General features: G+C 35.1%; 1 protein-coding gene across 1 annotated transcript in view; it reads left to right on the forward strand.

Annotated features, from left to right (window-relative positions):
• LRP1B (LDL receptor related protein 1B) overlaps window positions 1–25,981 on the forward strand; it is a 1,903,200-nt gene that overhangs the window by 1,791,710 nt on the left and 85,509 nt on the right. Inside the window, exons 80-83 of the mRNA XM_047873645.1 lie at window positions 5,786–5,902; window positions 13,754–13,927; window positions 15,569–15,694; window positions 20,713–20,877. Of these exons, the coding sequence (XP_047729601.1) occupies window positions 5,786–5,902; window positions 13,754–13,927; window positions 15,569–15,694; window positions 20,713–20,877 (582 nt within the window). The remainder of the gene's footprint in view (window positions 1–5,785; window positions 5,903–13,753; window positions 13,928–15,568; window positions 15,695–20,712; window positions 20,878–25,981) is intronic.

The raw sequence follows: 25,981 nt of genomic DNA on the forward strand, positions 1-25,981 counted from the left end.
TATTTTAAAAAGTAAATTATAAAGTTGTGAGGTGTTTAGTGCTATGGAAAAAAGAGTGAAAATAGAGTAAGAAGGGTCAGAAATGGTGGAGGCAAGTTTGCAGTGTGACATTAGTAGGTCTTTAGAGTAGAACTTTGAGAAGGTGGCACTTGAACAGACTGTGTGTTGCTGTCAATTACCGGCAAATGTTGCAGGTGTGGTTATGGCCCCAGGTGAATCAGTCAGATGGAGATATCTCACAGATAACTGAAAATTTTAGTTCTACAGCTTAAAGCTTGAGTTTGGGGAATTAGCAGAGAAAGCTGATAATTAAAGTTGCTGGGGTTGTTCAGATGGACAAGAGAGGGAAAAAAAGCATCTTCTTAGGGTAGAATTTTGTGAGATGCTTATATTTAGAAGAGTCACAGTCAGAACTGAAGACTACAAAGATGTTTGCGCAACTGGAGCAAAACAACGGGATTCAGAATCACAAAAGCTGCAGGAAGAGTCCCAAAAGAAATATGGTACACCTTATTGGGCATACTATAATGACTTGCACAAAGAAAATATAAAGCAGCAGAAAGAACTTAAGTCCGCCATTTATATAGGCTTGAGTTAAAACTGAGCAGCCTGCATAAAGTTTTGAGCATCAAATTTCTCATTTTTAAAATGTATATGATAATATCTACCTTATAGAGAATTCATAACAATTTAAATCAGATGTAAATCAATGTAAATTGATGAATATAATTCCCTGAATATCTAAGAGGCTAAGAATAATTATAAAAACAATCATATGCTAGGGGTGCTGGGTGGCTCAGTCAGTTAAGCATCTAGCTCTTGATTTCATCTTAGGTCATGATCTCAGGATTCATGAGATCGAGCCCTGTGTGGGGCTCTGTGCTGATGGCACAGAGCCTGCTTGGGATTCTCTTTCTCCCTCTCTGTCTCCCTCTCTCTCAAAATAAATAAATACACTTAAAGCAAATATATGCTAAAACCTTATATATGTATTCTATGTAACATCCATCATAACTTCCTAACACTGATAATTATTTTTATTCATTTAAAAATGTCATTTAATATATTTTGTTAATTTGATTCATTTTCTTATGGCATATCAATTTGAATTCTGTAAGATTTTTAAAAATCCACAAGCCACATATAAAAACCTATTACTTTATTTCATGCCCACCTGCTTCATAAGTGGCTTTCTTAATATTGGAATTGCTGGTTTTGTATTCATAGGCAGGATTTTATTCCATCAGGCAGAAACATCTCAAATGTTATCTTTACAGGGATTAATAACTCTTGAGTATTGTCATGCTAAATGTTATTGATATAAAAATGAATCAAGAACAAATCTCATGAGATCTTTAGGAAATAATAGATAATTAGGTTTCATAAACAGCATATTACTAGAAAGGTATAATGAAAAGTTGGCAGTAAGTCATTGTTCTGCATCTATATGTATATGTACACATTATATGGAGAGAGGCATTCCTCTGTGGAAGTAAGTTCATTATTTATGTCTTCCCAGAAACATCTCAAGACTTGTTTGTGCCTGTTTCTTCTCTCTCTTTTTTTCTTGGCATATGTTTCTAAATATTTGCCCTGACTCCAAGGTTATTATATTGAAATCAGTAACTGTAATAATACCTCTGTTACCTTCCAAGTGCAACATGTTGTTCTTTACATTTTGGGTTTATTGGAAATGCTACCTTTCCTTTATGAATCTATGAATGAATGCATGCACTGAGATGTAGTACATTTGTTCTTATCTGTACTTTAATAAGGTACACAGGATATCTGCAGGATTGAACAGCAATAGAATAGATGTGAGCTTATCTCTATCCCTTTAGGTAACCCCTGTGTATTCCAGGGTTAGAATTGTACAATCCAATTGAACAGGTAGCCCACCACTTAGCTAGACCTATATTTGCTCACTACCAGCCCTACCATTACATACTTTACAAAATCATGATGGGAATACTTCAATTCTTTGGGCTTTCATAGCACTCGTTATCTCCATAGTTGATACTTCATCATCTACTACTTTAATGATACAGTAGAACGTGAACTCTTTAATGTATATTCTGTGTACCCACCCAATCAGACCATAAACAACTTAAATCAAAATTATTACCGGTATTCCTATGCACATTGAAGAATATTACAGTGTCCGTAATTAGTGTGTGCTTAAGAATAATTATGTATTGAATGAATGAAGAGATGAATGCCTGCAATTTTTAACATTCTAACCCATGGTATGGTTTTATGGCCTCTTTTAACAAACAACACACTTGTCTTATTTTATTAGGCACAATATTAACAACAAAGGACATAATCTATCTTCTGATTCAGTCAGTTGTGTGGTAGTTGAACTTCATACTCCATGAGAGTAGGAATATGATCCATTTTGTTCTTTGCTACATACCTAGTACCTGACAGTATATAGTACAAGGGAGGTGTCTTATGAATATATATTGGGTTAATGAATGATGTGTCAGGGAGGATACTTTCCAGCTCTCCCTCCAGTAAGAAGGCATGTAAGATTACATGTTTTTTATTTAGATACATATTATTTGATACCTAGAAGCGTATTTATGTTGCCTTTAGCTTCCCCCAAATCATGACAGTTTCTGAGAAATTAAAGAATTATATACTAGCCCTGAACTAGTTATAATTATTCATTCAATCTGTAAATTATTTTCTATTATACAACAAAAGGTATCTAATTAAATAAAATGGATAGAACTTAGGACTATTTTGGAATTCCTTGATGCATTTATTTACTCACACTCAGATAAGGGTGTGTGTGTGTGTGTGTGTGCGCGCGCGCGTGCACGTGCTCACATGTGTTTGTAACTTTAGTTTGGAATCTAAGACTGGAAGTAAGCAATCTATCTCAAAAAATAGTTTTAACAATTAAAAAATAAATTTCACATAGTGGTAAATATTTTCAGTTTTTGGACCCTTTTTATCACCTCTTAAATCAAGAATATGGTAGTGCACGCTTGCTGGTTAGTACTAACTTACAAATGTTGACTTTCCTTTAACGCAGAATGTATGTAATCTTTTTCTCTATTTCTATTAAAACACAGTGATTTTAATTTATTACTTTCTTCAAGTCTTCTCAAATATCCCATTGGTATTGTCGGTTCTCATAAGATTTAGCTTTGACAATTTCCATTTTCTTTTTCTTTTCTTTCTTTCTTTTTTTTTTTAAGACCATAGTGGATATAGAGGAACTAGTGGGAGGGTCTTGGAAATTTTCAGAGTTCAACAAAAGTGAGATTCAAAAATCCCTAAAATGTAATAATAGTCTTGATATCGTGGGAGAAGTTAAGAAAATGACTATATGAATAGGGCCTTTATCATATCTTCCTAAAACTTAGTGAGCCCATGTCTTTATCTTTTAAAAGCCTTCCAAATTGTGATTCCATAAGACTTGATTAGAGCAAAGTGACATTTTATTCTAAATTTTCTGTACTGACACAGACTTGGTTGCAAATATCCATCATTCCCAGTTCAGATAAAAATGACTTTCTTGGGAATTGATTTTTTTTTCTGTTTTATTATCAGTACTTTATTAAAGACAAAAAGGAGATGTGATATTTTAAAGATAGAAATGAACTTGTTCTTTCATATAAACTTCACTCTCATGTCTATAACAAGAAAAGTTAGTTGATTCCTTTATTAACTTTTTAATTTAAAAGACTATCTCTTTTATTAAAGAGCTTAAGGAAAAATCAAAATCATCGATTTGTGGATTTTTTGGAATATAAATCCCACTCATCTGAAAGCTTTGTTATATAATTTTTATCTAGATATAATTCCATCCAATAGCACAATATGTGACCAGAGCTGATAAAGATGGGTTTGTCTTGGACAAGCCTAGACTAACAATGCAATATATGATACTTTTGAAAACTGTCTTACTGCTGTTGAATCTGAAACAATAATATTGGTAATTAGACTGTATTACACACCCTTTGTTGTCTTTCCCACAGTTAACAAATTGGATATTAACAAATTTAATATCCAAAAGTGAAGGACAATTTTGGGGACAGCTTTTTAAAATCTACTTCTTTATTGTATCACATTGGTGAAAGAGAAAGAAAAAAGTCTTTTCAACCCTTCTTAGACAACTGTTCTGAAATATAATGGTGGCAGAAGGAAACTGGGTCATTTTATGGTTCATGTCGCCCATAGTTATACATGAAAAAGCAAAATCATAACTTCCAACATGACTCCAAATAGCAAATTAATCATCGAGTAGAAACTAGTAAAACATGGGCCACTTGTTTTAATTGCTAAGTCATTTCTTAAAGACTGATTGGGCATAGTACATCTTTATATTATACTCAAGAAGCAATATTTATATTTGATTTGATTATATTCAGGCTAGATCTACAAACAACTAAAAAAATATTCTTGAATTATCTTCACCATGAGTTTATTTGTGTATTTTTCACTCTGTTAAATCTTGGACTGTCTACAGAGGAATCCAATTAACACAAATTCAACAATACCTTTCATTCAGTTTTTTTGCCATTGAAGTGTATCTCAGTTATTTATTGAATGTTCTGATTGAGAAAGCTATCTAACTTTCAGCTGCCAAAGGCATTTTAGTTTCATTGTACAGTTTTTATAATGTAATACATCATATATACAGACTAGTCACAAAAATTAAATACCTATAACAGTGAAGACTAAGTGTATATAGATCTTACTTTTCTATATTGAAGGAAGTTTACTTAAGACAGAAAGCATTCTGTCGATGATATTTTTGCAAGAGGATACTGTCTGGACTCCAGTAACATTATGAAATAAAAAAACAAAAACCTGAATAAGTAGAAAAAACATTATTTTTTACCACATCTTATTTTAGTCGATTGTTATTCACTAACAGATACTGATGATAAAAATAAAGACAAGCAGTCCCAAAGAAAATTAATGATTCGAGTGAAAAAGTGTAAGCACAACTAGAACCTTAATTACGGAATTTGTCATTCATTCTTCTCTACTATAACCATCAATCTTTAGTCAGTTTAAACTTTAGTATGCACACAGGTGTCTCACAATACCATAGGCCAACTCCTAATGGGTGAAAATGTCTTATGATTAAGCCCATGAACCTTTTATATTTGAGAAACATACCTTCATGAAGATATCCAAAATATAACTAATTACACTGAATTATTTTAAATTAAAAAAATTAATGTTTATTTATTTTTGAGAGAGAGAGAGGCAGGGGCAGAGAGAGAGGGAGACATAGAATTCAAAGCAGGCTCCAGGCTCTGAGCCTGGGACCAACCTGGGGCTTGAACTAACAAATCATGACCTGAGCCAAAGTCAGGTGATTGACCGACTGAGCAACCCAGGAGCCCCACACCCTGAGTTATTTTAAATAAAGGTTAGATAAGTGGTTTAAATGAGTAGTTAATTCTGTATATACTAAAAAGATAAAAACTAAAATATGGAAAAGGTTTTTTTAGAAAATAGCCATAATTAGGAAACCAGTAAGTGTGGAAATGAAGGATATTTAGGGTAACTTTTCATATAGGAAGGAAAATTTTTACTATAGCCAATTAAATTCTAGGTAAGCTATCCACATTTAATTCAGATAAAGATTAGTTATTCATTCTTTCTAATTTCTACAGTACCATAATGTATACTGGGTAATTTCTTTGATATATGAAGAAAAATATCCATCATAATTATATGTTAAGAAGCAGAAATATGATTTTAAATAATTTCACATTTATTTTTGTTTATTTATCCTTATATATTGATTTTGTAGGTCTGGCTGTGGATCATTTTAGTGAACGAATATACTGGGCTGACCTTGAGCTTTCTGTTATTGGCAGTGTTCTGTATGATGGCTCTGATTCAGTAGTCTCTGTCAGCAGCAAACAAGGTTTGTGAAGTGCTTTTGTTTTGTCTTTAATTATTATTGAGTATATTAAGTACTGATATGTAAATATAAATATGAAAGGTTTACGTTCTGAGTTTCCTCAATTTCTTTTTCCTTGCAAGTTGTTGCTCTTACTATGGATTAAAACTTTTATTCCTGGTAGAAGAACAAAGAGGCCAGGCAGAAAAACTTAGCTTAGGACAAACATGGTCCATTGCTTCTCAGATTCAGAAAATACTCATTCTGTTCCTTCTGTAGATATTACATTCTGGGCAGAACACTTGAGTTAATCAACATTAGTGCCTCTGAACACAAGTTTTTATTTCAAATTGCAGTGACAGCAAGCAGAAATGAATTATTGTAGGGCACCTGGGTGGCTTAATCGTTAAGCCTCTGACTTTGACTCAGGTAATGATCTCACAGTTTGTATGTTCGAATCCCACATCAGGTGAGCTTGTGCCCCACTTTGGGTGAACTTGAGCCCAGGGGGAGCTCCACTTCTCTCTGTCTCTCTCTCTCTCTCTCTCTCTCTCTCTCTCTCTCTCTCCCCCTTGTGGGAGTCTTTCTCTGTCTGCCCCTCTCTCACTTGCACCCTCTCTCTCAAAAAAGAATTAAAATAAAATGCCTTTAAAAAATGAATGATTGGAAGCGAAGGGTCGGCGGCAAGATGGCGGCTTAGGAGGACGCTGGGCTCACCGCACGTCCTGCTGATCACTTAGATTCCATCTACATCTGCCTAAATAACCCAGAAAACCGCCAGAGGATTAGCAGAACGGAGTCGCCGGAGCCAAACGCAGACGAGAGGCCCACGGAAGAGGGTAGGAAGGGCGGCGAGGCGGTGCGCGCTCCACGGACTGGCGGGAGGGAGCCGGGGCGGAGGGGCGGCTCGCCGGCCAAGCACAGCCACCGAATCTGGCTTGCAAAAGCGGAGGGGCCTGACGGACTGTGTTCCCACAACAAGCGTGACTTAGCGTCTGGGAGGTCATAAGTTAACAGCTCTGCTCGGAAAGCGGGAAGGCTGGAGGACAAAGGGAGGGAGAGCTGCTGAGCCCCCTGACAACAGAGCTCAGTTTGGTGGGGAACAAAGGCGCTCGCCAGCGCCATTTCCCCCGCCCATCCCCCAGCCGAAATCCCAAAGGGAACCGGTTCCTGCCAGGGAACTTGCTCGCTCCGCTCAAACACCCAACTCTGCGCTTCGGCAGAGCCAAACCTCCGGCAGCGGATCTGACTCCCTCCCGCTGCCACAGGGCCCCTCCTGAAGTGGATCACCTAAGGAGAAGCGATCTAAGCCTGCCCCTCCTGCCCCCGAGAACCTTGCCTACCCACCCCAGCTAATACGCCAGATCCCCAGCATCACAAGCCTGGCACGGTGCAAGTAGCCCAGACGAGCCACACCACCCCACAGTGAATCCCGCCCCTAGGAGAGGGGAAGAGAAGGCACACACCAGTCTGACTGTGGCCCCAGCAGTGGGCTGGGGGCAGACATCAGGTCTGACTGCGGCCCCGCCCACCAACTCCAGTTATACACCACAGCACAGGGGAAGTGCCCTGCAGGTCCTCACCACGCCAGGGACTATCCAAAATGACCAAGCGGAAGAATTCCCCTCAGAAGAATCTCCAGGAAATAACAACAGCTAATGAGCTGATCAAAAAGGACTTAAATAACATAACAGAAAGTGAATTTAGAATAATAGTCATAAAATTAATCGCTGGGCTTGAAAACAGTATACAGGACAGCAGAGAATCTCTTGCTACAGAGATCAAGGGACTAAGGAACAGTCACGAGGAGCTGAAAAACGCTTTAAACGAAATGCATAACAAAATGGAAACCACCACAGCTCGGCTTGAAGAAGCAGAGGAGAGAATAGGTGAACTAGAAGATAAAGTTATGGAAAAAGAGGAAGCTGAGAAAAAGAGAGATAAAAAAATCCAGGAGTATGAGGGGAAAATTAGAGAATTAAGTGATACACTAAAAAGAAATAATATACGCATAATTGGTATCCCAGAGGAGGAAGAGAGAGGGAAAGGTGCTGAAGGGGTACTTGAAGAAATTATAGCTGAGAACTTCCCTGAACTGGGGAAGGAAAAAGGCATTGAAATCCAAGAGGCACAGAGAACTCCCTTCAGACGTAACTTGAATCGATCTTCTGCACGACATATCATAGTGAAACTGGCAAAATACAAGGATAAAGAGAAAATTCTGAAAGCAGCAAGGGGTAAACGTGCCCTCACATATAAAGGGAGACCTATAAGACTCGTGACTGATCTCTCTTTTGAAACTTGGCAGGCCAGAAAGAATTGGCACGAGATTTTCAGGGTGCTAGACAGAAAAAATATGCAGCCGAGAATCCTTTATCCAGCAAGTCTGTCATTTAGAATAGAAGGAGAGATAAAGGTCTTCCCAAACAAACAAAAACTGAAGGAATTTGTCACCACTAAACCAGCCCTACAAGAGATCCTAAGGGGGACCCTGTGAGACAAAGTCCCAGAGACATCACTATAAGCATAAAACATACAGACATCACAATGACTCTAAACCCGTATCTTTCTATAATAACACTGAATGTAAATGGATTAAATGCGCCAACCAAAAGACATAGGGTATCAGAATGGATAAAAAAACAAGACCCATCTATTTGCTGTCTACAAGAGACTCATTTTAGACCTGAGGACACCTTTAGATTGAGAGTGAGGGGATGGAGAACTATTTATCATGCGACTGGAAGCCAAAAGAAAGCTGGAGTAGCCATACTTATATCAGACAAACTAGACTTTAAATTAAAGGCTGTAACAAGAGATGAAGAAGGACATTATATAATAGTTACAGGGTCTATCCATCAGGAAGAGCTAACAATTATAAATGTCTATGCACCGAATACCGGAGCCCCCAAATATATAAAACAATTACTCATAAACATAAGCAACCTTATTGATAAGAATGTGGTAATTGCAGGGGACTTTAATACACCACTTACAGAAATAGATAGATCATCTAGACACACGGTCAATAAAGAAACAAGGGCCCTGAATGAGACATTGGATCAGATGGACTTGACAGATATATTTGGAACTCTGCATCCCAAAGCAACAGAATATACTTTCTTCTCGAGTGCACATGAAACATTCTCCAAGATAGATCATATACTGGGTCACAAAACAGCCCTTCATAAGTTTACAAGAATTGAAATTATACCATGCTTACTTTCAGACCACAATGCTATGAAGCTTGAAATCAACCACAGAAAAAAGTCTGGAAAACCTCCAAAAGCATGGAGGTTAAAGAACACCCTACTAACGAATGAGTGGGTCAACCAGGCAATTAGAGAAGAAATTAAAAAATATATGGAAACAAATGAAAATACAACAATCCAAACGCTTTGGGACGCAGCAAAGGCAGTCCTGAGAGGGAAATACATTGCAATCCAGGCCTATCTCAAGAAACAAGAAAAATCCCAAATACAAAATCTAACAGCACACCTAAAGGAACTAGAAGCAGAACAGCAAAGGCAGCCTAAGCCCAGCAGAAGAAGAGAAATAATAAAGATCAGGGCAGAAATAAACAATATAGAAGCTAAAAAAACTGTAGAGCAGATCAACGAAACCAAGAGTTGGTTTTTTGAAAAAATAAACAAAATTGACAAACCTCTAGCCAGGCTTCTCAAAAAGAAAAGGGAGATGACCCAAATAGATAAAACCATGAATGAAAATGGAATTATTACAACCAATCCCTCAGAGATACAAGCAATTATCAGGGAATACTATGAAAAATTATATGCCAACAAACTGGACAACCTGGAAGAAATGGACAAATTCCTGAACAACCACACTCTTCCAAAACTCAATCAGGAGGAAATAGAAAGCTTGAACAGACCCATAACCAGCGAAGAAATTGAATCGGTTATCAAAAATCTCCCAACAAATAAGAGTCCAGGACCAGATGGCTTCCCAGGGGAGTTCTACCAGACGTTTAAAGCAGAGATAATACCTATCCTTCTCAAGCTATTCCAAGAAATAGAAAGGGAAGGAAAACTTCCAGACTCATTCTATGAAGCCAGTATTACTTTGATTCCTAAACCAGACAGAGACCCAGTAAAAAAAGAGAACTACAGGCCAATATCCCTGATGAATATGGATGCAAAAATTCTCAATAAGGTACTAGCAAATCGAATTCAACGGCATATAAAAAGAATTATTCACCATGATCAAGTGGGATTCATTCCTGGGATGCAGGGCTGGTTCAACATTCGCAAATCAATCAACGTGATACATCACATTAACAAAAAAAAAAGAGAAGAACCATATGATCCTGTCAATCGATGCAGAAAAGGCCTTCGACAAAATCCAGCACCCTTTCTTAATAAAAACCCTTGAGAAAGTCGGGATAGAAGGAACATACTTAAAGATCATAAAAGCCATTTATGAAAAGCCCACAGCTAACATCATCCTCAACGGGGAAAAACTGAGAGCTTTTTCCCTGAGATCAGGAACACGACAAGGATGCCCACTCTCACCGCTGCTGTTTAACATAGTGCTGGAAGTTCTAGCATCAGCAATCAGACAACAAAAGGAAATCAAAGGCATCCAAATTGGCAAAGATGAAGTCAAGCTTTCGCTTTTTGCAGATGACATGATATTATACATGGAAAATCCGATAGACTCCACCAAAAGTCTGCTAGAACTGATACAGGAATTCAGCAAAGTTGCAGGATACAAAATCAATGTACAGAAATCAGTTGCATTCTTATAAACTAACAATGAAGCAACAGAAAGACAAATAAAGAAACTGATCCCATTCACAATTGCACCAAGAAGCATAAAATACCTAGGAATAAATCTAACCAAAGATGTAAAGGATCTGTATGCTGAAAATTATAGAAAGCTTATGAAGGAAATTGAAGAAGATTTAAAGAAATGGAAAGACATTCCCTGCTCATGGATTGGAAAAATAAATATTGTCAAAATGTCAATACTACCCAAAGCTATCTACACATTCAATGCAATCCCAATCAAAATTGCACCAGCATTCTTCTCGAAACTAGAACAAGCAATCCTAAAATTCATATGGAACCACAAAAGGCCCCGAATAGCCAAAGGAATTTTGAAGAAGACCAAAGCAGGAGGCATCACAATCCCAGACTTTAGCCTCTACTACAAAGCTGTCATCATCAAGACAGCATGGTATTGGCACCAAAACAGACACATAGACCAATGGAATAGAATAGAAACCCCAGAACTAGACCCACAAACGTATGGCCAACTCATCTTTGACAAAGCAGGAAAGAACATCCAATGGAAAAAAGACAGTCTCTTTAACAAATGGTGCTGGGAGAACTGGACAGCAACATGCAGAAGGTTGAAACTAGACCACTTTCTCACACCATTCACAAAAATAAACTCAAAATGGATAAAGGACCTAAATGTGAGACAGGAAACCATCAAAACCTTAGAGGAGAAAGCAGGAAAAGACCTCTCTGACCTCAGCCGTAGCAATCTCTTACTCGACACATCCCCAAAGGCAAGGGAATTAAAAGCAAAAGTGAATTACTGGGACCTTATGAAGATAAAAAGCTTCTGCACAGCCAAGGAAACAACCAACAAAACTAAAAGGCAACCAACGGAATGGGAAAAGATATTCGCAAATGACATATCGGACAAAGGGCTAGTATCCAAAATCTATAAAGAGCTCACCAAACTCCACACCCGAAAAACAAATAACCCAGTGAAGAAATGGGCAGAAAACATGAATAGACACTTCTCTAAAGAAGACATCCAGATGGCCAACAGGCACATGAAAAGATGTTCAGCGTCGCTCCTTATCAGGGAAATACAAATCAAAACCACACTCAGGTATCACCTCACGCCAGTCAGAGTGGCCAAAATGAACAAATCAGGAGACTATAGATGCTGGAGAGGATGTGGAGAAACGGGAACCCTCTTGCACTGTTGGTGGGAATGCAAATTGGTGCAGCCGCTCTGGAAAGCAGTGTGGAGGTTCCTCAGAAAATTAAAAATAGACCTACCCTATGACCCAGCAATAGCACTGCTAGGAATTTATCCAAGGGATACAGGAGCACTGATGCATAGGGGCACTTGTACCCCAATGTTCATAGCAGCACTCTCAACAATAGCCAAATTATGGAAAGAGCCTAAATGTCCATCAACTGATGAATGGATAAAGAAATTGTGGTTTATATACACAATGGAATATTACGTGGCAATGAGAAAAAATGAAATATGGCCTTTCGTAGCAACGTGGATGGAACTGGAGAGTGTGATGCTAAGTGAAATAAGCCATACAGAGAAAGACAGATACCATATGGTTTCACTCTTATGTGGATCCTGAGAAACTTCACAGGAACCCATGGGGGAGGGGAAGGAAAAAAAAAAAAAAAGAGGTTAGAATGGGAGAGAGCCAAAGCATAAGAGACTTAAAAACTGAGAACAAACTGAGGGTTGATGGGGGGTGGGAGGGAGGAGAGGGTGGGTGATGGGTATTGAGGAGGGCACCTTTTGGGATGAGCACTGGGTGTTGTATGGAAACCAATTTGTCAATAAATTTCATAAAAAAAAATAAATAAATAAATAAAAAATAAAAAAAATAAAAAATGAATGATTGTATATAATAAAGCATCACTGTAACAATTATTGCATTCAAGAGAAAAGCAGTGTGTAAAAATAACTTACCTCTACCTCCAGTGAGTGCAGAATCTACCCGTGCTCTTCTTTTGTGGTACCCTTTCTTATTCCCGCCTCTGTGACTACCTCCTATATTTTATTCTTTTTTTTTCCTCCCACTTTATTTGCCCAGCAACCTCAGTTCTTTCTGGTGAATTTAATTTCTTTCCCTTCTGGTTTATTTTTCCCTTCTCCACCACAACTTCTTCTCTTATTTACCACAAATTGTTTATCATATGGACTTGAAGTTTTTATATGTATATATTACATATACTGAATATAGCTCTGCTTCTTGTTTTTTTTTTAACAAAAGCAGAGAAGTTGAAAGAAAAATAATTAAATTGAACTTTCATTGTGCCTTTGCCTAATGTGTGTTTTTTCTATGATAGCCCTAGACAGACAAAAAAATTCCATATTACACCTGATTACAATAAAGTTGACCTTTTCAGCTTAAGTACATTGAAGTAGCATATATAAGTTTTTAAAAAAGCATTTTATGTTTTACAGCCTCTAGATAATAATTAAAATATAAATGTCATTTTGCTTGTTATAAATTTCAGTATCAAAAGTTAGATTAATTATTCTTTTCATAAAACCTCTTAAAGTAACAGTTATTTCTTACAATGGGAAAAGTGATGGCCTCTATTATTGTTAGCCACACTCGTCATGTGCACCATTGCTATTTGCCAGGTTCTTTTCTTGATCCCATTTCAAAGCAACAATAGTAATGCCTTTTTCTCTTCTTTTCTTTTTGTCATTCAGGCAATCTAATTTGATCATTAAGTTGATCTAGAACACAAATTCAGAATTTTGTGAGCTTCCTAATTGTGTACAATGGATAAGGCTGGCCTGTAGCTTTTCTTTTGTCAGCAAACTGTACAGAGAGATGACTCTGCATATAGTAAGCCCCCAGCAAATGCTTTGTGGGGCTGCAGATGGTTAAAGTGATGATAGAAATGTTTTTTTATGTTGTGAGTGATGTGTTTAGTATCTCATATATTCCTACTGCAAAGAAATTAATTATGACAACTTTTCAGCTAATAGTAAAAACATTATAATTCTGAAATTTTTTTAAACCACAGTATAAGATTTTCTACATGATCTTAAATAAAATTAGTGTTAAGTCCAAGCATTTATTTACATTGCAACTTTTATAACTCTATCTTTTAAAAATTCTAGGCTTGTTACATCCACATAGGATTGATATCTTTGAAGATTATATATATGGAGCAGGACCTAAAAATGGTGTATTTCGAGTACAAAAATTTGGCCATGGTTCAGTAGAGTACCTAGCTTTAGATGTTGATAAAACGAAAGGTGTTTTGATATCTCATCGCTATAAACAGCTAGACTGTAAGTATATTTTATACTGTTTTTGATATTGGTGAATTTTTTTCCATATGACTCTCAGAAGACAGTATTTTAAAATATTTTAACTCTTTTAATGTCTTAATCCCAAGAGTTAAGTAACTTTAATTTTGAAATCACTAAATGTTTTAAATCACCACAGTGAAGATATAAATGGTACAAAAGTTTATTTTGTGTTGGACTGTGTTTCCTTGAAATTAGAATTGACTTGGTTATTTAAAACAAAAGTTTCCTTCTATTTTTCTAAAAGTCATAATAAAACCTGTGAGTCTATATATAAACCATGCAAGTAGTGAAATACATCATTAGCCATTTTGACTCTTGTTACTGATAACCAATAACAATCATAACATCAACATTCCATCTTTAAAATTATCCTAGGGGTACTGCTTTCAAGGGTTATATTTTCCCTGATTGTGACTTTTTTATTGTTACTTTCCCTCCTAGAAAGGAATAGGCAAATGGTTGATGTAATTATCTTGAAAGATATGTTCCAAACACAACTACCAAATATATTGAAGAACAAAGTAGAAAAAAAAAAAAGTGGCTGAAATAATGTCTTTATGTATGAGTTTACACTTCAAGAAACTGTGTAAGATTTGTTGATAATGTTTATGGCAAATAAAAAGATATTTACATCATTTTGTACAATTATCTGGAAAGGCAACAATTGGTAATTATCTAAATCAGTTCTAGAAACAGATTAAAATAGTACATAGCCCCCTAAGAACTCTCTGAAATGCTATCCAAGGTTTTATTGCTTTTTACCTGTGATCTGACATATTTAGTTCCAAGGTTAATATGAGTACACTCTCTATCATCCTCTAGTTCTGTTTGATTCTTATTCATAGTCAAATATTACCACCTTCGTAAAAACTACATAAACAAATAAAACTCTGCCCTAAGTATAATAGGTGTTTGAGTAGTGGTTCTAACAGAGTGAAAGCCATTTTTATAGTCATTCTAACGACAGATCCTCTAAGGAGAGCTGTGGAGTAAGTTATGACTGCAGAAGATGCTAATTGGTGAGACATTTAGACAAAAATAAATGTGGCAGACATTTACATGCACATAAACTCCAACCTGATGTAAAGGAAACCATGTTAAATGTGGTGTTTAGGAAAAAAAAAGCCATATCCTCTGTTTGTGTTTTGAACAAGTACATTATGGGTTATAAGTCTTTGTAAGTACGAGGGGGAAGTTGTTTCTGTCTGTTCAGCAGTTCTGAAGCTATCTAAAATGAGGATTAGGTCCCTCAAGACTTCAGTTGGCTGGATTTGTTTTACATAGACCCAAACTGTCCTTCGGTATCTCAGAGCAACTCTTTTACCAAAAATACGTCAGATGGAAGAGTGACAAAGCATATATTTGAATACTTTCTTCTCTCTTGGGAGAGAAGAAATGTAAATCAGGGTAAATTTCCTGTTAATGATGGATGTTGGTTAACACTTTCTCTTTACGTATAAAGGAGAATGGTAACATTGAAAGGACATACACCCAAAAGCAATTTGATAGGATGTCTTTTCAACATTGCTACTGCATCCTTTCATCTTGTTAAATTTTACATTTTTGAAGCCTATTGTACTTATAGTTATGAATTTCTTTGTTTTCTTTTGTTTTAATCAGTACCCAATCCATGCTTGGACTTAGTGTGTGACTTCCTGTGTTTGCTGAATCCTTTTGGAGCCACCTGTGTGTGCCCAGAAGGAAAGTACTTGATCAATGGTACTTGCAATGATGACAGCCTGTTAGGTAGGTAAACTTTATTATTCTGTAAATAATGAATTAATTTGTATGATAAATTTTCACAGCTATTGAAACTGAACAGAATTAGCTAGTCAATCATCAGTATAGCTGCCTTCATATCATTGGTTCTCGAATGCCTATGTAAACTACTCTCTCTGATGATGACTTTCTATCAATTTATTCCTCATTTATTCACAGAGCTGCACGGAGCACTTGCTATACATTTAAGACTAGATTAAGAACTTTGAAGTCAAATGCCAAATCAAGTTACTTTTATATAGCTCTTTTACCAGCGAGGATTATGATATTTTCCTGGATGCCATTTTGTTGTAAGGTTAAACCCAGCCATTTTAAGGTTTATTCATTCATCAGATTCATGGTGAACAACTTCCATGCACCAAACGCTAATTTACAAACTGAGGATAAGAAATGAAGTTGTAGTCTCTTCCGTGTAAAATTTGATTCACAATACATACTACTAATAATACTAATAAATATTTTGAGGGCCTATGAGCAAAACACAACACTAATTTAGAAACTAAGGACTAATTTTTAAACAAAACTGACAAGATTTATTCAGTCTTAGAACTCATATTTTAGAAGCTACATTAACATTAAAGCAAACATTTTAAAAAGTGAAACATTATTTCAGATGCTTATAAGTAATAAATAGCAAAAAATAAAAAATAAAATAACAAAAATCAAAAACCAAAATAGTATTGAAGAGATGTCTCTCAATTATCCAGGTAAACTGACGTTAAGTTCCCTCATAATCAAGACATTAACCATAATGGAAAAACAAATTGCTATTAAGTGAAAAGACAATTAACACTCAGTAAATTTTATGACACAGACAAAAATATAAGGCTCCAAAATCCCTTGAGGATCACAACATTTTCCACTGAGATACACTTAGGATCTCTTCATAGCAGGGTTTTCTACCTGCTATATTTTTCTATGTTGGAACTCCTCACATAAACACTGTGCCTTTGCCCTTAGTAAAAATGTCTACACCCATATCATGTTCTCATTGTTGTCTCCTGGGAGTTACATACAATCGGAAGACTTTTACCTTTATGATACTGTAAGTGTCTAAAACTATCACAGCTCTTTCATTTAATATCTATTCTTTAAGCATCGGATATGCAAAGCTGAAGAGGATGTAAAGGTGAAATGATGAATAGATAGATTTTGTGTCAATTGAGATACATGGTACAGAAGAGACAGAGTTAAAACTACTGTGAGAATTCAGATGATCATCCAGTTAGAGAATCGATTACAGTTTTCTGTAGAATATGACCTTAGAACAAGGTCTGTAAAGACAGATGGGATTCAGATTAAGTGGGAATGAGGGATCAGAACATTAAGACAGAGGAACTGAAAAGTCATGAAAATAAGGCATGTAAAGAAAATAGTGAGTCATTTATTTTAGTTAGGATGTAGCATGTGTGAAGTACTGTTGTGGGTGGCAAGGTTAGAACTTTCTTAACAGAGAGCTAATTGTAAATCATGATTGGTATTTTGGATGAGTACTTTAGTGCCAGTTCTTGAAAAGGAAGCTGTCACCAGCACTAGAATGCACCCTTTCTTTTTACTGATTATCTTTCCAACCAGAGTAGCTGTGATCTCAACTGTGATGGTCAAGTAAGAGAATTACATGAACATTTTCAAATGTTATTAGGCACATTTTTTCACTAGCTGCTCTGACATGGTCACGTAGGTAAACTATGTGTCGCCACATATTTCTCTTTAACCTCTCAGAAATAGATTTTTTTAAATATCAGTCTATCCTTGTGAGGAGATATGCCACATTTTTACTAGTTCCACATACACTCTTAACCAATGATCTCACAGGTGCCCCCTATGTACTGTGTCTACCTGTATTAGAGACCCCTCAGAGAGAGATTAAGATTCTGCACAGAAGTATTCTACTAATGCCACCAATGTGACTTTTACATCGATTCAGATGTTATCAGTGTTGTTTTTATGGTCAAGTTGCCTATAATTTTTGCTGTTTTCCCTTTATAACTCGACATTAATATCTCTTCTACATAACATTCCTTTTTTCTTCTTTGCTTAGTGTAAATACTTTATCTAATAATCCACGTTTATTTATCCAGTAATCCAACAAATATACAGGAAGAGGTTGGCCTGGGGTAGATCTGAGGTCGAGCTTTGTTTTAGGCCAAGATCTATCACTTAACTAATTTATGTGACCCTGCCTTCCCTTAGTCTCCATTTCTCCTGTATAAAATTAGATTAACAATAAATATTACTACTAGTTGTAGTAATAATAAATATTTTTAAGGTTTATGAGCAAAGCACATGTAAGTATATGTATATTATTGTATTTAATTCCCCTGAGATCCCCAATGATAGTATTATCATTACCCCTATTTTTATAGATTAGGAAACTAAAGCATGAAGAGGCTCAGTTGATTGTCATCCCAAGGTGAACCTAGGCATTCTACACTCTTAACTGTCACACAGCACACCCCAGTGCCTCTATGTCACCTGTATTGTCCACGTCCAGAGTCACTGAAAATACTGGAAAGGACATATATAAACTGCCTAACACAATGCTTTGCAAAAAGTAGGCACACAGCACTCTAAGATAAATCTATCATGAAGTAGGTAGGAAAATGAAGCAGGTTTTTCGCTATATTACATCACCAAATTTTATAGTTTTATGTTTAGAATGAGAAAGCATGTTTGTCTAACTATGCACTTATTCAAGATCTAAAACTTTTTAAGAAATTTCAGTTTTACTCTTTCAGATCTGATTGAAAGACATGATTCCAGGTACCTCCTAAAAGCTCATTTTGTAATTTAAAAGAAAATTTTACATTTTAAATAATCAGAGTATTAAAAATATTCATATTGGCCTCTATGCATATGAGTCTTGGTAGCATACAGCTTGGACCACCTCAGTTAAGAATATAAATAAGGAGATTTCAGAATTATTGATTGGTGTAGATAAATGACAATTAATTTTTTCCTGACATTAACATTTGATACAGCCAAGTTTTCTGCTCCTTATAATTACTTGTCTTTCTCTACCTGCTATTGTTAAATGATGAGACACTGAATATTTTTAATCTTCATGTAAGAAATTTGAAATTCAAATGCTACTCATTCTTGGAAAAGTATTCACCTGCTCTTTCCTATCGTTGATTATAATTGCTGGAGCTTGGCTTCTAGGGGTGATTTAGTCATTGGCAAAAGCAGCCTTCTTTTTCATTATAAAACTATTACAGTTAGGTTTTGAAACTCCACTTCTATTTCATCAAACAGTGTTATATTTTAAAATTTCTGTTGCCTACGAGGCCCATTGTAGAAATGCACTTGTCCTAACATATAGAGATTTCGGCTTTTTTAAAAATTTTTTAATGTTTATTTATTTTTGAGAGAAAGAGACAGAGTGTAAGCAGGGAAGGGGAAGAGAGAGAGAGGGAGACACAGAATCCGAAGTAGTCTTCAGCCTCTGAGCTGTCAGCACAGAGCCCAAAGTGGGGCTTGAACTCATGAACTGTGAGATCATGACCTGAGCTGAAATCGGATGCTTAACAGACTGAGCCACCCAGGCACCCCTAGATTTTGAATATCTATGTAGTTCACTTAGAACATTTACAGGTGAAAATGAACTCCCCACATAATAATCTTAACTGTGATCATAATGCCTTAAATATTTATCTTCACTGTTTATATTCACAGCTCCAATTAGGATCTTTTATGCTGAATGAATTAGAAATGTTTGGGTGAATTTTAAACTAAGAAAGCCTATAATTCCATTCTAGATCTTTCTTGAGAACTCAACCTCTATATTCACTTCTTTGCTTTACAATGAGGCAAGTCTCAGAATTGTCTAGTACAGCTGATAAATAGTCTCTATTGATGACAATGGATATGATATTTGAATCTTCTTTTTTTTTAATTTGAAGTCACTGAGGTTCTTTACGGTGCTTGTATGATTATTGCAGTGATACATTAAAGCTTCTACTATGTATGGGCCAATATATCTTGAATAAGGAATACAGGCTATTTTGATTTGACCTTACTTCACTGTAAAAGAGGCATGACTCTAGTAGAAGACATATTCTAGAGCCGAATGCTTCTTACAGTATTCTCAATCATTTGTGTTCCATTGGGCATTATGGCCTGCCCTAAGTAAAGCAGTATTTCTAATGGAGCAAGGCCATGTTAGCACACATAGAAAAATAACCTGAAAAATTATTCCAAACCAATTCTTATCATAAATCAGACTCATCATATTTTTAAAAATAATTTTGCAACCCAAGGGAATGACTATCCTTTCTTATCCTCAACCAAAATGTATTAAGTAGACAGATGGTGCCTAATCATTTTCCATATGGAAATGTTACATATGGAAATGTTTCTGACACTGTTTTATCAACCTCTTTTACCAAATCTAAGTGACTTTTAGTTTTAAGTTGTTTATACATAGTTAATAAGGATGTATATCAAAGAATATACTTTCATTTAAATGTTTTTCTAGACCACAAATTATATGTGTGTGTGTGTATATATATATGTGTGTATATATATATATATATATATATATATATACATATGTATATATACTCTAAATTTATCCTACATATTTTAGTTTGTTTAAATATCAAATAGTCCTAAAAATAGGCCATGTTTGCTTATATCACAAAGAAAATGCATTGCTTATAAAATATTATATTTTTAGGAAGTTTCAGTTTGTTTTGTTAAAGTTTTAATAGATATAAGAAACGATTGATAATTCTTTACGCCTGAAGGATAACAGTTAATTCAATATTTGTATTCAACCTTCAACAGTGGTTAACATCTATGTCTCTGTTTTCAGGTAGTGTTTATACTATTTTGTTTCTTCTACTTTTATAGTAGAGGTATTTATTTGGAGAATTTTATTTAAAAAAGTAGATCCTAATATTTAATTTTTATTTATTTAAATTGTCTTTACTCTGCCATCCATTGAATAGCATGCTAATTTGTACATTTCTTCTTATAACCAGATGATTCATGCAAACTGACTTGTGAAAATGGAGGAAGATGCCTTTTAAATGAGAAGGGTGATTTGAGGTGTCACTGTTGGCCTAGTTATTCAGGAGACAGATGTGAAGTCAATCACTGTAGCAACTACTGTCAAAATGGAGGAACTTGTATGCCATCAACACTGGGTAAATATGTGAATGTCACTGTATATTAAAATAATTTGCATTTTTCCTTATATGTGAAAAACATAAAGAAAATACTTAATGTTACAGATATAATTCCTGATGTCTTAATAAAGAATACATAAACACAAGTTAAATATAATTGTTAATTCACCATAATCAGTAGCGTTTGTTCTAAATTCAGTAGTGAAGTTCTAGTCACAAAATTAGCAATGGTACTGATCATTATCATGTGTTGACCGCCTGCCATGTATCAGGGCTCAGTGTTCATAGATATTCTGATGCTGGCTTAGAATGATTAAGTAACACCAGTTTTATAAGCCTTATATGTTTGTCTCCAAAATTTGCTCTTCTTTTTTTTAATTTTATTTAATTTTGATATTTCAAGGTAGAGATTTTTTTTTCAATTTATTTAAATTCCAGTTAGTTAGCATTCAGGTGTACAATATAGTGATTCAACACTTCCATATAACACATGGTGCTCATCTCAACAAGTGCCCTCCTTAATCCCCATTGCCTGTTCCACCTCCCATTCACCTCCCCTCTGGTAACCATCAGTTTGTCCTTTATAGATAATAGCTTTTTCTTGATTTACCTCTCCCTCTTTTCCCCCCCTTTGCTCCTTTGTTTTGTTTCTTAAATTCTACATATGAGTGAACTCATACGGTATTTATCTTTCTTGGATTGACTTCTTTCACTTAGCATAGTACTGTCTACCTCCATCCATGTTGTTGCAAATGGCAAAATTTCATTATTTTTGTGGCTGAGTAATATTTTATTGTGTGTGTATATTACATCTTTATCCATTCATCAGTCGATGGGCATTTGGGCTGTTTTCATAATTTGCCTAGTGTAGATAATACTGCCTATTGTAGATAATACTGTAGATAATATTGTAGATAATACATGGGGGTGCATGTATCCCTTTGAATTAGTAATTTTCTATTCTTTGGGGAAATATCCAGTAGTGCAATTGCTGTATTGTAGGGTAGTTCTATATTCAACTTTTTGAGAAACTGTTTTCCGGAGTGGCTGCACCAGTTTACATTCTCACCAACAGTGCAAGAGGGTTACCCTTTTTCCATATCCTCACCAACACCTTTGTATTTTGTGTTATTGATTTTAGCCATTCTGACAGGTGTAAGGTAATATCTCATTGTAATTTTGATTTGTATTTTCCTGATGATCAGTGATGTTGAGCATGTTTTCATGTGTCTGTTGTCCATCTTGATGTCTTATTTGGAAGAATGTGTTCTGCCCATTTTTTAGTTGGATTATTCATTTTTTGGATATGGAAGGTTTTTTTTCTTAATGTTTATTTATTGTGAGAGAGAGTGAGAGCAAGCAGTAGAGGGACAGAGAGAGGGAGAGAAAGAATCCCCAGCAGACTTCACATTTTCAATGCAGAGCACAACATGGGGCTTGAACTCACAAACTGAGATCATGACCTGAGTCAAAATCTAGAGTCAGATACTTAACTGACTGAGCCACCCAGGCACCCCTGGATGTTGATTTTCAATAAGTTTTGGATACTAACCTTTCTCAGATATGTCATTTGCAAATATCTTCTTCTATTCTGTAGGTTTCCTTTTAGTTTTGTTGATTGTTTCCTTCATATGCAGAAGCTTTTCTATTTTGATGAAATCTCAACAGTTTATCTTTGCTTTTGTTTCCCTGCCCTCAGGACACATATCTAGAAAGAAATTTCTGTGGCTGATAACAAATAGAGTACCACTTGTGTTCTTCTCTAGGATTTTTATGGTTTCATGTCTCACTTTTGGATCTTTAATCCCTTTTGAATTTACTTTTGTGTATGGTATAAGAAAATGGTCCAGTTTCATTCTTTTACATGTTCTTTTTTAGTTAAACAGTTTGCCTAATGCTAAACATCATTTGCTTTTGAAAATTAAATTAGGGGGACCTGGTTGGCTCAGTCAGTTAAGCATCTGACTCCTGGTTTTGGCTCAGACCATAATCTCATGATTCATGGGTTTGAGCCCTGCATCGGGCCCTGTGCTGACAGTGTGGGGCCTGCTTGGGATTCTCTCTTTCCTCTCTCTCTCTCTCTGCCCCTAGTCCACTCACAAGCTCTCTCTCCCAAAATAAATATTTTAAAAAATTAAATTAAGTTAAATTAGGTTAAATTAAAAAAATAAATATCAATATACTATATCATTACACCTGATAGCATCATAATTCCTATCTCAAATTATAACTACTTTGTTGGTATTGTAATACAGTGCATAATATGCTTTGAAAATATCAGGTTACTACATGTTAAGATATACTTGAAATTCTTATTAAACTATGCAATAGCTGTGTTTGCAAAAAGGATTTTCTACAGTGCATAAGTGAACATTAAAACATATTTTTCTACTTAGTTCTATTATATTTAAAACATGTTCCCATGGGAAAAAATTAACCCCAATGCATAATAAAAATATAATTTGTAAATTCCAAAAATCAGTCTAAAAGATAGTATGCAACTATTAGAGTGCAATTTATGCACATTTAATTCTACTACAATAAATGCAAATTTAGTCAAATGGAAAATTAATCCATATGATCTTCACATCCCCTACACAGTTAATTTCTGTCTTACTGGGAATTCTCACTGCTTCTATTGCTTATTTTATTTTTTGAAGCATTTAGCATAATGCTAACTGAAAAGAGCCACATGAAGAAGCATTTTCAGTGGAGTTCAGAGGAACCAAACTGTTTCTGATTTCCATTCTAATAGTAAAAGCATTACTATTTCTTTAAATTTGCCTTTATGTCTACAAATATTTTTAACTTATGACTAATTGATAATTAAGGTATTCTAACTACTTAATAGAATTCTGAAAAAAAATTCAGCAAGTTGATTGAAATAAAAAGGCACCAGATCTTACTACATATTTTCACTCTGCCTAGGAGAAGCTACTCCTTATGGTAGAGTATATTCCATTGTTGTGGGAGAAACTGTAGTACTGGGACCATCATTGAATATGCAAATGAAAATTGAATTAATGTGAAGTAAAAGGATATTAGGACACTGTAATTGTATTTTTGTAACACAGATACCATTTTCTTTAGGGAAGAAGCTTTCTTTTACAAATGAGTTGCATAAAGATTTTATAATTTGTTAATTTTCTCATTAAGATAATAAAAATTACTGGGTTACAACCAGATGATTTTCTTATATTTATCTTTAGAAATATTTAAGCCAAGAAGAGTTTGGTACTCCAGACTATGAATATCTACTCAACCAGCAATGGATCCACAAGGACAAATCTCTATTGATTTTGCTGTCCTGTTAATGGATCCCGAACTACATGTGGATACAGCACAACTTTTAGTGTTTGATTCAAATCATTTGTCCAGATCTTGCTGTATTCTTAGTACATGTATTTTATCTTTGCACCCAGATAGAGTATTAGATCTTGATTTACATAGGTAACATGTTCAAAAAAATTATTTTTCGAATTAGTTATATAAATGAGTCCTTATATGAATTCAGCTTGAGATATGGCCATGAAGTTTATTGTCTTATAGCATCTAATTATTTATAATAATATCATATCCAAATAAGTCATCTACAAAGCATTTTTTACTTTTAAAAATATGGGTTTATAAAAACATTGTTTACTATTATAGACTGTAGAACCTCATTATCTCCACACAAATGTTAATTTGTTAAATAAATCCCAGTGGGCAATTCATGGATTTATTCATTGTTGGTTTACTTACAGTTAAGCCTTTTGGCAAATTCCTATGTGGACACTATATGACTAGGGTTTGGGGCAGCTTTAATTAAAATTTATAAGTTTATGACAGTTGTATAGAACTATAATAATTAAACAAAGGAAATGTCACCAGTTAATTAAAATCACACATCTGAGAGGCATAATTAAAATTTTGCATCTAGGAATGAGTTTTTCCTCATTCCTTAAGTTGTTTTTTTTTTGAAAGAGAGAAAGCTAAAAATAAAATATATGAACTATATTCATATAGAAAAGTACTATAAAATGAAATCGTTTGACATTGATTATATCTGCAAGGGTGCATGTAGTTCATTTCTATGACCTCATAGGAGGAAATTAAGATAAAGTTTGCCCTGAGCAAAATAATGAAAATAAGAGTAAAGAATTGAATTTTTCAATTATTCTATTATAGAAAATAAAGAATAATTTAAGAATGTTTCTCATCATGGATATAATGAGGGTATTTGATTAAATATATTTATATATTTACAATTAATCTTCACTTTTATAAGTATTTATAATCTAAGGTATGTTGATGCTGTTTGGTATTTTCCTTACTCTTATAAGTCTATTATTTAAAATTTCAGTGTTCATATCAAAATGAATCGAGGTTTTCTACACAGCTGATTTAGAGTAATAGAGCAAGAGAGTTTGTAAATTTGGGGCAATATAGCCAAATATTCCCACTCATACAGTTTGGAGTTATGCAGAAGGGAAAGCAGTTTTTAATTTGGGAAGTTTGAAAATACATAAAAGCAGGACTGGCTAGGCAAAGGAGTGACAATACAATTTTCTATATAGATAATATTTGTAATGAATATCTTAAATGAATATGAAAAGAAGAAGCAAAAACTCTGCTTGAGCCTTCTCTGTAACCACATCTGTGGACTTGGGCAATGAACGATTTTGTCCCCACAACTAAAACAGGAGTAAAGAGGAGTAAGGAAAGGCGGTGGGGGTTGGGGCGGGGGGAGATTCTTCTCACTATGTCTCCCTGCAACAGGCAGCGACTTTATAATTGTAAGCAAGTAGATGGTGAGACTTTCCTTTCTCATTCATTCAGGCTCTTTCTGTTCAGGACACTGCCCCCAATATGAAGGTGGCATAGATGATGGCACTGCCATCAAATATTGGCTGCCCTAAAAGTGTTCTCTCCAAGTGTTCTCTCTCCCAGTTAAGCTAGGAACTTTTGGATACCCTGAAAACATCATGGGAGTAGTGACAAAACATGAACACTGATGTGTCTCAAGTCACATCTGTACCTAGGACATGGAGTACACAACCACCTAATTAACATCATGATAAAGGGTATGCATGCCCACCTTTAACTGCCCATCTTTGTTTTTCTTTCACTTTTACTTATA

The sequence above is a fragment of the Prionailurus viverrinus genome, chromosome C1 (genome assembly GCF_022837055.1).
Source record: "Prionailurus viverrinus isolate Anna chromosome C1, UM_Priviv_1.0, whole genome shotgun sequence".
NCBI lineage: Eukaryota > Metazoa > Chordata > Mammalia > Carnivora > Felidae > Prionailurus > Prionailurus viverrinus.